General features: G+C 35.7%; 1 protein-coding gene across 2 annotated transcripts; it reads left to right on the top strand.

The window, feature by feature from the left end:
- Positions 1-9,090: 9,090 nt before the first annotated feature.
- Positions 9,091-13,866, top strand: Rab32 (RAS oncogene family member Rab32). 2 transcript variants are annotated; one of them, XM_066402845.1, is made up of 5 exons: positions 9,091-9,429; positions 12,063-12,273; positions 13,121-13,302; positions 13,360-13,503; positions 13,580-13,866. In XM_066402845.1, exons 1-5 carry the CDS (start codon positions 9,205-9,207, stop codon positions 13,682-13,684), a joined length of 867 nt encoding a protein of 288 aa, XP_066258942.1. In that variant the 5' UTR covers positions 9,091-9,204; the 3' UTR covers positions 13,685-13,866. The 2 variants fall into 2 exon arrangements, with proteins under 2 accessions (XP_066258942.1, XP_066258940.1); XM_066402843.1 differs by lacking the exon at positions 9,091-9,429 and adding an exon at positions 10,682-11,298.
- Positions 13,867-14,180: the final 314 nt, after the last annotated feature.

The following is a 14,180-nucleotide window of genomic DNA, read 5'->3' as shown; positions in this document are numbered from 1 at the left end:
CATCGCTGCGGATGGAGTTTGGGTTCAACAAAGCTCGATAATTAACAATAATTGAAGATCATATTGCCTAGTGAACAGAGTTTCCACAGTGACCAATAACCAGCGTTTGAACTCGAGAACGTTAATTTTCAGAATTTAGGACAAAAGCGGTTGCAAAATAATCTTTTCAACCTTCACAACTCAAGCAAGTGTGTATATTATACTGCAAATCGTGTATTAATTATGTATACGTGCAAATGCTCATGGCGCTTTATTAAATCCCATAGTAGTTCGAGAATGAAAATATCAGTTTATTATCACATCGGAGATTTGGTGTGTCACCTGTTTCATACACGACCGATACGTAACGTTGGTTTAGACCTGTTAACACCATCCAAAACCGGCCGTTTGAGTGACGCTCTCGAGAGCGGAAAATCTCTTTGTCGGGCGCAAAAAGGGGAGGAAAGTTTTTTGTTGGGCGCATCCGGTAGGACCTATGAGAAATAGTGAAAATTACATTTGGTCACACTCAAAACCCATAAAGACTTTATTTATATTGACAGTGAATTATGTCTAAATGGCTGATTTCCATGGACTGCGACGCTTTTATTACTTCCTTATTGATCCATCGTGTAGGTGTAGTTTTTCGGCAATGATATCACAATGCTCTACGACACCACGCACGTATTTCGTCTACTTATTTTTAAAGCTTAATAAGAGATATTTCGCTTAGAGCAACTTAGGCAAGTAAGTGACATGACAGGTGTCCGCAGTAATCAGTAACAGTTACGAATTTAGCAGTGTGAAGCACAGAAACTTCCTAGTCAGGCAAGATAGATTGAACACTCAATCTTCCGAACTATGTCAAAGACACTTTCTTCCTTATTATTTCTATAATTGTGGGACAAGACTGCTAATGCATTTTACTGCTCATAACTAAGTTTTTTAATTAAAAAAGTGTGCGAGCCACCGTCCACACTCATTATAATATATGAGGATGACGACATAATGAAATGTCCACGAAAGTTGTGACACGAACTTTCATAATATTATACAATAGTCGATGCGATCGGATTTATATAATTGTTGTAATGTGGCTTTAAATTATTTATTGAATGCAAATATAGCCGGTGATTAGCAAGACCCGAATGGACAAGGAAAAATCAGTTCAAATAGGAAGAAAAAAGAGCCTTGGCATAGTTCTGCGTCTGCTTTCGGTATTTCCATAAGGAATGCATTAATCCACGTATTTCTAAATACTCAAGAATTTCATTATTAAATCCAAAGATCCCGGAAGATTTTAAAATCACATACGTCTCATTATTTATATCGCAACCCACTGAGCACGAAGAGGAACATTAGCATTCAGTAATAACAATAAATTAATTAACAATGACCTTTCAAGTGGCTTCATCAAATTGATGCCTCTTTGTATGGGCGCATTCTAATTCTTGTTAATAGAACTCGGTGATTAATTTTGATTATATTTTACGGCCGAAAATAGTGCCAGTTTGCTATACAATCGATTTTTGCAAAACGCGTCGTTACCGAGATACAGGCTGTCAAAATTTCAAATATTTTTCTAATTTTAAATTGCAGCTATTGCTACTTCAAGTCGGAATTTTGAACGTTCAGTTCCATATTGAATTCGTACAATTGCAGTTCGCAAATTATTGGCTTTTTTGGCGGACACAATTTAATATAGACATTTTTTTACCTCATGTGTGGTTTCCGCATCTGTTACCGTTTTTGAGTTATTTACAAAAACATCTAGGAATGCACATGATTTTCCCATAAAAGTGCACATGCTTCATGTGTGTTCGTATTCTAAAATAGAGGTAACAATCTAAAGGAATTAAAGAAACTGCTCTATTTTTATCATAATTTATTATGTATCTGGAAATCAAAATGGGAACACGCATGAAGCATAAACACTTCTTACGGAAAAATCTTATGCAGTTCTAGATAGTTTTGCAAATAAAGGAATTCAAGCTGGCAAAACAGGCGATCAGTGGCGTTCGACAAGAAGGATGAGGGGGGTAAAATGGGCCTTCCTCTCCGAAAAGATGCCACTTTGAATAAGTTGTCAACAATTTATGATAACATTCGTGTAGATTCCAAAGAGTGTGCGTTCAAAATTCCAACTTCATACCTCAAAAACTGTGGTATCTGCGAAAGAGAAATTTTTCAAAAATCTGAGATTTTAACACCCAGTATTGCGGTTTTTTGAATACAGTTTATAAAAAAACTAGTATATTTAGGTGTAGAACACATATTTACAGGCCTGCTACTAAAACGTGAACACCTTGTATAATCCTCAGAATCCATTAAACCATTGGCGTATCATAGCCTTCTAAGATTCAATAATTTTAGAAACTTCAAATGCCTCGCTATTGAGATAGAGGTGTGAAAATGTCACATTTTCTACAGAATTCCTTTCAAATCTGCTTTAGTTTTTGAGATATTAATTAAAATTTTGTATCCACAATTTGGTACTTTTTATGGGATCACACCCCGTTTTACCTCCCTAAAGTTTTTTTGCACTTTGTCGCTACCCGTTTAGCTCCTGAAAATCGAATTTTTTGTCCTACTTTAAAAGTTTTTTTTATCTTTGTTGGTATCTGTGTTCGTTTATCATTGAAAATTATCGCGAATTTTTAAATAATTTAAATCGTAGAAATTACATTGGTACGCCATCTATAGCCGCAATATTGCAACTACAAAAAAACTTGTGAACGTGAAAGTTTACGCACATCGTCAATTTTGGCTACTGCCATAAAGAGGGCGACATATGTTACAACTCACATTTTGCTATATTGTGAAGAGTATGGGTGATATTACTGCACGATACCGTTGCTCACCAGCTAATGAATCAATCACACCGCCCATATCAATTAATTTAATCGGATATAGATAATTCAAAATGAATAGTTTGAATGATTTTTTAAAAATGTTTAATTATTAATTATTATGAATTAGGGAAAATCCAGCATTAAATGTAATCTGCCCTAAAAACCGTTTGGTGCCCAAGCTGTACGCGCAATGGACATATTCAAACCCGTGGTGTATTAAGCACTTATGAATCGTCACTAGTTCTTATGACTTAAAAAAATATTTCTAATGAAAATATCCAGTATCATACATTAATGATTAATTACGAGCATGGTATTCGCTTTGGAAAAACATTGATTGCAATCTACGATGCAGGCTATCAGAAAGTAAATAATATTTTATCGCATTCGTAAATATAACACACAGGTTAAGAGTCGTGAGTGTTAATGAGAACTGAATACAAATGGTTCATACAAATATCATTTTCGCATCCGAAAATATAGTGAAAGTACCTACGCCGAGTAAACTATAACAAAAAATCCTTCCATTGTAAACCGTTGTCGATTTAAAGCACGATTGAACTATTGATATTTGGATTCTTGATTCTGTCTGAGAAGTTTGTAGTGACATGTATATACTCAGGGCACTATGCCGGGACGGTATTAAATAACTGAAAAAATCTGTTTAATCACAGTTCCTTATCATGAATGTGTGTTTATCAGCAGCAGCTCTGATAGACAAATACGTAATTCACGCTAACGAAGAAGTTATTTAGTGTAGTTGAATCGAAGTAAGTTTGGTTTTTTGAACATTAGTGCTCTCAGCCAAACGGGAATAACGAAGGAATAATTTGAAATGGTGAGTTTACATAAAATCGATGATTTTCATTTCATAAAAATGTATCGTGGTGAACGAGTGGTTTTGTTTAAGTGAAGCATTTTTTTGAGTCGGTGATAAAATGTTCTTGTGAGCACCTGCCAGTAACGTGTAACAAGAAGTAACAGTGAATAACAGGAAGTAAGAGTGAATAATAAGAAAAAAAGTTTTTTTTATGGTACCTCCGCTGAAATGAACTACTTTACAAAGCGATTCCACATTTTTCGATTTCTATTGCAAAAGCCTTTAACACGTGCGCCTAAGCATGTTTACTGAATTCTAGATGTATGTGATTGGTATTACTAAAGATTTTTAATTGCAAAAACAGTTAATTTCTACAGATCAATAATAATTGCTCAAGAAACTTTTACGCCAAAACAAGGAATTTTAGTCCAAATAACGGAAATTTGCGAACAGAACCCTAATCACTTTTTGTTTATATTTAGACGTGCCACTAGTGCTGGAAATTTAGATTTTCCAACTGGATACAATCGGATCCTTAACGTACCCGAGGGGTTAATAGCCCAACTGCTTCATTTATTGTGTTTACGGGTTAATGGCACAATTGTTATATTATGTTTTTATAAGGTTCAAGGTCCAGGTTTAGGGTGATTTCTGGAATACGAAGGTCATAAATGTAATATTAACTCGTGATCTCAAATTTCGACGCGGAATGACTGAAATTTCGGAAACGTAATCTTGGGAGCAGCAAGAGATGTGTAGCTGATAAAATGGTAAAAAAGTTGCGCATTTTAGATTCCGAAGTGAAAAATGAAATTTATGAATCCAGCTGGGAAAGATCAGAGGCGTGCGTGAAGGGTTAAGGCTCTCGTAAAAACTAGTAAAAACACTTTTCAGAAAATCCTTTTCTCGGACATACACTAATGATCTTCTCATATTTCATTATCACAAAATTCTAATATAAAAGCTGAATTGAAGTCCGTGCGGTAAACATTACAGGCGTGCTCGAAGGTGAACGACTCTGGTGAAATCAAGCAAAACTTCTGATTTTAAGAACATTTTAATGATTTGGGGAACAAACTTTTGGTGCTTACCACACCGACAACATGTTCACATTTTATTCTTTAACAATTTCAAAAAATTTAAATTTATAAATTCATCTAGTAAACTCAGAGGCCCACGGTGGGCTTTTGCTCTCGTAAGGCTTACAGTTGTTTTTTGCATTTTTTGGAAATTCTTCTTTGTCTCGATAGGCAACATTCGCCGACTAACTCTCTGATAAATAATTATTAAAATGTCGGAATCTATCTACCACAAAGCAGGAACGTAATGGAATCGAGACTCTCTCGAAGAAAGCAAATACTTATGTGTTTCTAAAGTCTTTTCTTTTCAAAACCTATGTATTCAGTAGCGTACCTACTAGTTTTTGACACTCGAAAGTGAAACTAAAACCGTTGTTTAGAGGCTCTCCAAGAGATGCCCCTTATTTTTTTTTATAATAGTAAGCAGAAATAAGTAAAATAAAGCAAAAATAGATAAAAAATAGGAAAAATTAGAAATTGATATGTAAATTATCGCTCTACATTTTTCACTTTTATCTACTTTATATTGCAGGTATTGTCGATTTTTTTATGAATTGCAAAGGAAAAAAGGCCGAAACTCCCTACTGCGGTTGTACCTTCCTCATAGATTTGATGATGTTATTAGCATAGTAATTATTCTATTAGGCGTTGCGACTCCTCATGTTTTGTTTGCGATTCTGCTCAACTGTTCGATTTAAACGAAATCGATAATATAAAGTAAAGTCGTTAAAAAAATTCTACGGGTTTATTATGTGCCTTAGTGCCGAATGCAGCCAAAGACGCAAGGAGTGTACTTGGAAAGGTCCGTGAATGACAAAGGCCTGAGCAGGGAAGTTCGATCGATAAGAAACCTATTTTCCCTGAAAGAGAACTTTTCTAATATCGAACAATATATCAACGAAATACTGTTAATCTCAGAGGAGTTTGGAGGCCTTGGAAAGCCAACAGATGACGAATACATTAGCTCCGTAATGCTGTTAGGCTCCGCTGAAGAATATGAGCCGAGGACTAGGGCGCTGGAACATAGTGGTGTGCAATTACAAGTGACCTAGTCGAGACAAAAATACTGTAGGGGCTTCTGTTCACTAAGCACAAAGGAAAGCCATAAATTCTCGATATTGGAAGTGCAAGAGCCAATAAAATTTCAAGCAAAACTGCCTTAATGCGGACTCTAATGAAAATGGCTGGAAAGTTAATAGAAAGAAGAAAGCTTCATGTACTTAGTGTAAAGACAGACATGAACACATCATGGTAGTTCATTTACTCTGGAGCCACCAATCGGTCGTGAGACAGTGTCGAGTCCAACCTTGGACACACGATTTTGAACAGATAATCGTGACCAAGAAGTTGTTGAGGCGAACTATTTAAAACCTCGAGTTAAAGGTATTAGTGATATTGCTATTGGGGTTCAAATAATTGCTGATGTTCACGTTCCCAATTGAGCTACAAATTTGATGTCCGTCGGTTCAGTGACTCGGAAAAGGTACACAATAATGTAATAAATAATAAAATGGAATTTGTTAATATTCACTTGATGTTACCCACCTATGAGAACGCACTTTATTAAAATCGCAAAAAAATTAAAGTTTCTAACAAATAGCTCCAACAATGCTGTTAAAATTAACTCTTACTTACTTATTTACCAACTCAGGTGGGATGTAGGTCCAGATCTATGACCCTGGCAGATTTAATTCTACTGACAAACCGAATAACATAACAAAAAAACTATAATATCTCTCTTATTTATTACACACGCATGTACTTCATTTAACAAGATTAAATTTCCCAGTACTTGCTCCTGCACAAAGTATAGTTAGTTACTATATAGGGTGTAACATATCATGGAGATACTTCAGGGAGCGATAGCACTCTACAAAATAATTAAAAAATGCTAATAAACTCGTGGTCAAAAATGCACCATTTTCGATATACAGGATAATAAACTAACAGTTTTTATATTAGGTGTACAACTTTGCTTCCGCCGTTTTTGAATAGATGTATGTAGCGGTAAGTAATGATCGAAATAAATAACCCCATGTGGGCATGCAGGAGCCTTGGGCACCTGTTAACATAACCTCATAAAAATATTAGTCTATTTGTGTCTTCATCATAAAGTTATTCGCAATTGAAAATGTCAGTGTACGAGCCAAATTCTCGTCATTTGCGGGAGGTTTTACTTTTCTGCTTCAATATGAAGAAATCTGCTGCTGAGGCTCATCGAATGCTCTCAGATACTTATGGGGAAGCCACTATTAGTGAAAGGACATGTCGTGAGTGGTTTCAGCGCTTCAAGAACGGTGATTTTCACGTCGAAGACCAACATAGCGGTGGAAGAAAGAAGGTTTTCCAAGATGCGAACTTGGAAGCATTACTTGACGAAGACTCGTGTCAAAGTCAACAAGAATTGGCACAATCATTGGGAGTGACTCAACAAACAATCTCAAAACGCCTCAAAGACATGGGAATGATTCAGAAGCAAGGATATTGGGTGCCGTACGAGTTGAAACCAAGAGATATTGACAGGCGTCTGTTCGCTTGTGAACAGTTGCTTGCAAGGCAAAGACGGAAGGGATTTCTGCATCGTATTGTGACTGGGGACGAGAAATGGGTTCATTACGATAATCCCAAACGCAAAAAGACTTGGGGATATCCCGGCCATGCTTCCACGTCGACGGCCAAACCGTCTATTCATGGTTCCAAAATCATGCTCTGTATTTGGTGGGATCAACTCGGCGTAATATATTATGAGCTGTTACAACCAACTGAAACAATCACAGGTGCTCTTTATCGAACCCAATTAATGCGTTTGAGCCGAGCATTGAAAAAGAAACGGCTGCAATACAACGAGAGACATGATAAAGTGATTTTGCAGCACGATAATGCTCGACCCCATGTTGCGCAAGTGGTCAAGAAATACTTGGAAACATTGAAATGGGAAGTCCTACCCCACCCGCCATATTCTCCTGACCTAGCTCCTTCTGATTATCACTTGTTTCGATCCATGGCACATGGGCTAGCTGACCAACACTTCCGGTCTTATGAAGAAGTAAGAAATTGGATAGAATCGTGGATCGCTTCAAAAGATGTCCAATTTTTTCAACACGGGATTCGTATGCTGCCCGAAAGATGGGAGAAAGTAGTGGCCAGCGATGGACAATACTTTGGATCCTAAAGGTATAATTAGTTTTTTACAATAAAATCGCGAAATTCGGAAAAAAAACGGCGGAAGCAAAGTTGTACACCTAATAATTTTGTTTTCATTTAGATTTACTTTTATTTTAAGAAATTTGATCGAATGTTACGAATTACTTCAGGTAGTTGATAATTGAGCCAGATGAGTATTTTTTTCCTTACTTCATTTGCATTCTCAATTTGCATCGATGGATGTTTTTGCAAATTCTACGAAAATGGTTGAAATTACTAAAATACTGCAAGAGAACAAAAAGCTAAAGAATTGAAGAAAGAATTTAAATTTAGTGTCGGAATTCTTACCGGGTGTTCCAAAAATAAGGTACAAAGAATAAAATAGTACGTGGCCTAAAAAAACATAACTCTCTGTATATGATTATCGACGATTTTTACGTTTTGTTGAAGAGGGTTTTAAAGAAAATAATTGTACTAAATTTTAAAAATTTGACTCAAAACATACTTAAAAAAAATGCAAAATATGAGAAAACATGTGAAACTTTGCCACCTTGTATGTCGAAAATAGTGCGTTTTTGAACATGGGTTTAATTAACATTTTTTAATTATTTTGCAGAGTGCTATCAATCCCTGTAATGTCTCCACGATGATATGTTACATCCTGTATATTGATAAGAAACCTCTTGAAAAATTAGTTTGTAAATAAAAATTATTGTGCTTCATCATTTGCCTCGTGGACAAATGCTCGTTTTCACTCTTATGTTTATAAGAATCTTATGATTACTAATATAGTATCACCTCTATTGAAGAGTAGATACAGTGTAACACAGCCAAAACCGTACACCTTAGAATTTCATGTTATAAAGTTATTTTTTCAGTGAAATTAAAAAGTTGACAAAAAAACTTTCTAAGACAAGAATGAATGTTTATTGATTGTCATTATCGCAACACTTAAAACGACTTTATTTCTAATTAATGAAAAATGTATTTTTCCATCCCCTGCATTAACGGCACAAGATTACCAATACCAGAACTAATCAAGCAGGATTTTGGAAATCTTATATTTACAAAGTAGTTATTTCCATCGAAAGAGTATTATCAGTAATAATTATAATTTTATTGACCTCAAGAGTTGTTTATAATTATCATCAATGGTAGAAAATAATAGTTTTCGTAGTGTATAACTGAGAGCTGCAGAGCAACACATGCTATTTGTTGGTCGCACAAGTGATAAAGTTTAATTAACCTAAAGTACGAGTTATCTGACCCATTTTTATATGGTAGTCCTTGTAATGAACTTATTAAATCGGTAAATTATTAAAGCTGTATTATGTTTGAAGACCAGTCCTACAGAAAGAGCAACAGAAGAACACGCGGGGAAAGAACGAAGAGAAGAGAACGATATTTGTTATCTAGTGCTAGTAAAATTAGTTGTAACGGGTTATCATCAGAGTCTCAAACGTCTTCTTTGGAATCTTTGAATAATTCAGTAGATAACAACAATTTTTATATATGGAAACGAGCCCGAACGCCAGAGATGGGAAACAACTTGCTGGTAGATATTTGTTTAATTATTTTTATTTTTTCATGGTTTTTGGTTCAGAATTCCTACAGAGCTTTAATTGAAATTTCGGCGAGAAATAGTTTAAATTTGCAATTTTAGCGTTTACTTGGAAGTAGGTATAACTCACACAAAATATGTCTAGAAATTTTAAAAAAATCGAAAAAAGTTCAACTATAAAAACTGCCAAAGCTGTCGCAGATGAAAGGTTACAGGAGTGAGAAAAAAAATTAATATTAAGGAAATAAAAACTACAAAATAGAACATTTGTAAGCAACTCCGCTGTGTGGCCGTTGCAGTCCATGGTTCGTAGTAACATTTCTTGAAAAGACAAGGGAGACATTGTGCTCACATTACAAAACTTGAAAATATTGAAGTTAGGACTTTTTGAAGAATCTCAAGCTTGGGTCAAAATTTATAGCAAAATCGCCCCTGAAACTTATTTTAGGTTTCAGAATTTTTTTTCTTGTCGCAAAACTTTCCAATTTAGTCCAATTTCCCAACTACTCCAATCTGGGAAGAAATATGATTGACTGAAGTTAACAACTTCCAATTAATAATAAATAAATATGAAATGTTAGCATATTGAAATGCAAAAGAATCCACTTATTTGCGCAATGAGGTCAAAAATTAATTATCTAGTATACAGGGTGATTGCTACTTAGCACTTTTTAGTTGATTTTTAGATGGAAACACTTGAATTTGCAAAGTTATTCCGAGAGGAGGTACATCCTTAAAGAATAGTCTGGTCACTCCCGTTTAAGTAGTACCTGTTATGTGCTGGTTAGTGTAAATTCCATTTTGTGTACTTTTTTGACTTCTAAGCCCTTGCTAAAGTACGAATAACCGCCCTGCAATTTAATATCTACAGTGTTTTTACAACATCACCACATTTCACTTCAGGTTTATTTTCGTCTAAGACTTAAGCAGCTCTTAGAAATTCCTGCAAGAAAACGAGCTCAAAGGAAAGAGTAAATCTAGTAAAATCTACACCCTTTAAGTACAAGAAAAACTGGTGTAATCTTATTAGTGTAATCTGATATATCTTTTTCAGCTTGTAGTGGTTACAATAGATAATCACAGCATAAGCTCTGTGAATACCCACATAACACCCGCATTTACCTTCTAATAACCATAGAGTTCTGGGTTTCAGTGTTAAACTTACTTCCCAGCCAAATTATTCCACCCAAAGCTAAATTACATCTAGGAGATCAGAGATCTTGCACAATTTTGTGCTAAAACTGTCTAATGAACTGAGCCCCACCACAAAAAAAACTAATCAACTTGGTAACCAATGAAACCCTAACTGAGGCAGTTCTCAATGTGCAACCCCACGATCCGTAATGCGGCAGCAGAAATAAAATGAAAAACGAAAGCGATCCTTCGGACAAGCCAGAGGAAGGGACGTCGCTGACAAAACGCGCTAAAAAAATCCTGATCCCGCCAAAATCCCCCAAAAGTGTCAAGCTAAAACGTGCGAATTTCCTGATTAAGAAGCTGAAGCTGAAGTCTAAGAGTGCCTCCACTAAAGCTGAGCCTGAAGATATATCTAAGCTACCGTCGCAGGGTTCCAAACAAACCACCCCTGTGGAGAGACAAACTCCCGAGGGAGATGACAATTTCGTTTTGACCAAATCTGCCTCTGAAGCCAACTTGCAGGAATCCTGGAACAGTGCTGAAAATTTGGAAAAAGGAAGTGCGTCTGCAACCTCGATCGCGAAGAGCGAGGTTAGTGTTGATAATCCAGAATTTTACGTCAGTTCTGAACCCAGGAAGAGTGTTTTAGAGCGCACTAAGTCTCTGGAAAACCTGAGGAAGATGCCTGCTTACGGAGAGCTTTTTCTGGATTCTTCAACTCTTGGGGTAAATAATTGCCTATTACATTGTTATCGAGACGCCAGGTTCCTCGTTAAAGTCAACAGACGATTTCCTTATCGCAGACAGTAAAGGGACATATTTCCTTAAATCAACAACAGAGACGTTACTGAAAACTCTTTGTTTACTTCCAGGTATTCTCATTAACAAACTTAGCAAATACGATTCTTAAGATAATAATTTATTTAGGACAATAATTTCTTTATTAAACGTAATCAGCGTATCGTCAACGTAGATACATATGTGGTTGTATTAACTACCAGAAACTAGATCCCTACTTGAAGGTTCTGTAAATCGATACTCTAATCCGATATTCAGTTTCATACTTACACGTAAGAATTCAGTGGCATGACACTTTCAAGGTGGATCAAATACTCTTACTTTCGAGTCTCCACATTTTCTTACTCACATCAATTTCGAGGCAAAATTTCCAGTGAATCTCCTTAAACCGTGGTTCAGTACCTGTGAATGCCGCATTTAGCACTCATAGTCCCAAGTCTCTTCGCTGCAGTGAATCAAGATATTGGCATAAAGTCTAATTAAACACTTGCAAAAATTTTTTTAAATGAAAAAATATGTTTCATTTGAAATAACCAATTCGATTACCTCCATCGGGCTCTTTGACGGTTTTCTCAGATTAAAAACTCACTACATCACAGAGCTTGCCAATTCTGGCTGGCAAATTGGTATTAAAATAAGCGTTTCCCCATTAAAAAAAATCTGAATTAACAAAAATTTTTTTTGTGTTTCAGTCCAATCCAAACACAAACAAGCCCAAAGACCATCTCTACAAAATCCTGGTAATTGGAGATTTAGGGACAGGCAAGACTTCCATAATTAAGCGATATGTGCATAGATTCTTCACCCAGCATTATCGAGCAACCATTGGGGTAGATTTCGCCTTAAAAGTGCTCAACTGGGACGAAAATACGCTTATACGACTTCAGTTATGGGATATTGCTGGTAAGTCTCATCCAAACACAGGCTGAACTACCTCTCAAAATCGATTAGTAATAAATACAAATACTATCAAGTTTAAGTTTTTTTACCATGATCGCTTTGAGCTTATCTATGCAAAGATTCGAGAAAATCCAATCTACTGTGGCTTTCAAGATTGGCAAATTTCACAGAAATATAATATAATGGTGAAAGTCAGGGTTTTTGCCTGCGCCGATCAATGTTTCAAATTTAATGGTCGTTAATAGGTAGACCACCTATCGGATCCGCTATAATAATTTTTGATAGTAATGCTTCTTAAGTCTAAGAACTCAGTCATACTCTCTTCTGATATTTTTTTACCCCTATTTCATGATTCGTGAGTTTCACCAGACATTATATCTCCGAGAAGAGCACTTATCTGCGCACCTTATCAACAGAATTCCAATGAGAATTCGATTTCAAGTAAAGTGGGAAAAACCACATGTGAACTTTTTATATTACAAAACAACGACTATAATCAATTTCAATCAAACCTTTAGAGTAGGAAATTGAAAATATTTTTTATTGGTACCCCCCATCCTACATGAATTAGGTATCTGCAGATAGGAAAGCTGACTCATTGGGCAAAATACCTACTTCCAAGAAAAACCTTCACTAGAAAAGTCCACCGCCCTTCCTGGTATGTTGCCCAACCTGCCCCCCATAAGGCCGGTACTTCCTACAGAAAATTTTCCACCTGTTTCGACAGAATTCAAAATCGCTCTGTTAGCACCCCTTAGGGCACGAAAAACACGGTTTTGTCTCTCACTTTTCCCTTGACTTTTACTTATTTCCTGTATCTTCATTGAACCACAAAATGATTCTCCCATAGGTCAAGAAAGATACGGAAACATGACAAGAGTATACTATAAAGAAGCAGTAGGAGCTTTCATAGTCTTCGATGTTACCAGGAGAAACACTTTCGAATCTGTAGCTAATTGGAAATCAGATCTGGACTCCAAAGTACAACTTCCAGACGGGTCACCCATACCCTGTGTTTTGTTGGCTAATAAGGTAAACAAACTACAAACTCTGTTATTAAATTGTTAGTTAAGTGATCATTGAATTTAGTGCGACCAACAAAAGGAAGGTCTAGTAACAAACCCTGCCAAAATGGACGAATACTGTAAGGAAAATGGATTTGCTGCCTGGTTCGAGACTTCAGCAAGGGATAACATTAATATAGATGAGGCAGCTAAAGCTTTAGTAGAAAAGGTGCGCTAGACCTATTTATATCAGCTACCTATTCTCTAATGAACTTTAAACTTTTACATTTATGTAATATTTGCAGGTGTTGGAGAAAGATAGCATCATAAATAATGAGAAAAGGGGAGACCAATTTTCAATAACCAGGGATGCAAATCCCGAGTCTAGAGCAAGCAAGTGTTCGTGTTGACAGTTTTAGTGTCTATCCTACTTAAAGATTGTTCTAGCGATCTAGCGTAGATGAACCTAATATATACTCCGATTGTTTAATTTTTAGTTTGTCATTATGTTTTAGGTAAGGATGTTTGTAATTTTGCCAGATTTTAAATGCGAAACCCTTTTTAATGATTTATTAATACATTGCATAATTATGCTTATGGTTTTTCATTATTATTTTAGGTTTAGAAAGAAGGTCGAGAACAAGCACTTGAAAGTAAATTGAATATTAACTAGAAAACTTAAAAAATATCTTGAATTATGGTTTTAAATGTCTCCTGCCAGGAATTATTCAAAGTACGTTCAAACCTCTAAAAATAAATACATCCATGTAAAAATCGCACAAAATATTTAATATTTATGATCCCTGGCTTACGTTTCATTTTAATTTTGTTAATTTACCATTTTCAGACTTACTACATGGGCACAACCAGCTGCATTTTCGGTTTCTCTGTATTTTGTTCCAACAA

The sequence above is a fragment of the Euwallacea similis genome, chromosome 27 (genome assembly GCF_039881205.1).
Source record: "Euwallacea similis isolate ESF13 chromosome 27, ESF131.1, whole genome shotgun sequence".
In the NCBI taxonomy this organism is placed as follows: Eukaryota; Metazoa; Arthropoda; class Insecta; order Coleoptera; family Curculionidae; genus Euwallacea; species Euwallacea similis.
Note: the sequence above shows the minus strand (reverse complement) of the source record. Positions and strands in the feature narration are given on the sequence as shown.

Bases quoted from the DNA above. Each gene is read 5' to 3' on its own strand.
- Rab32 (XM_066402843.1), top strand. From the start codon at position 10,798: ATGAAAAACGAAAGCGATCCTTCGGACAAGCCAGAGGAAGGGACGTCG. The intron at 13,303-13,359 runs GTAAACAAACTA...CATTGAATTTAG, and splicing joins GTGTTTTGTTGGCTAATAAG to TGCGACCAACAAAAGGAAGG. The intron at 13,504-13,579 runs GTGCGCTAGACC...TAATATTTGCAG, and splicing joins CTAAAGCTTTAGTAGAAAAG to GTGTTGGAGAAAGATAGCAT.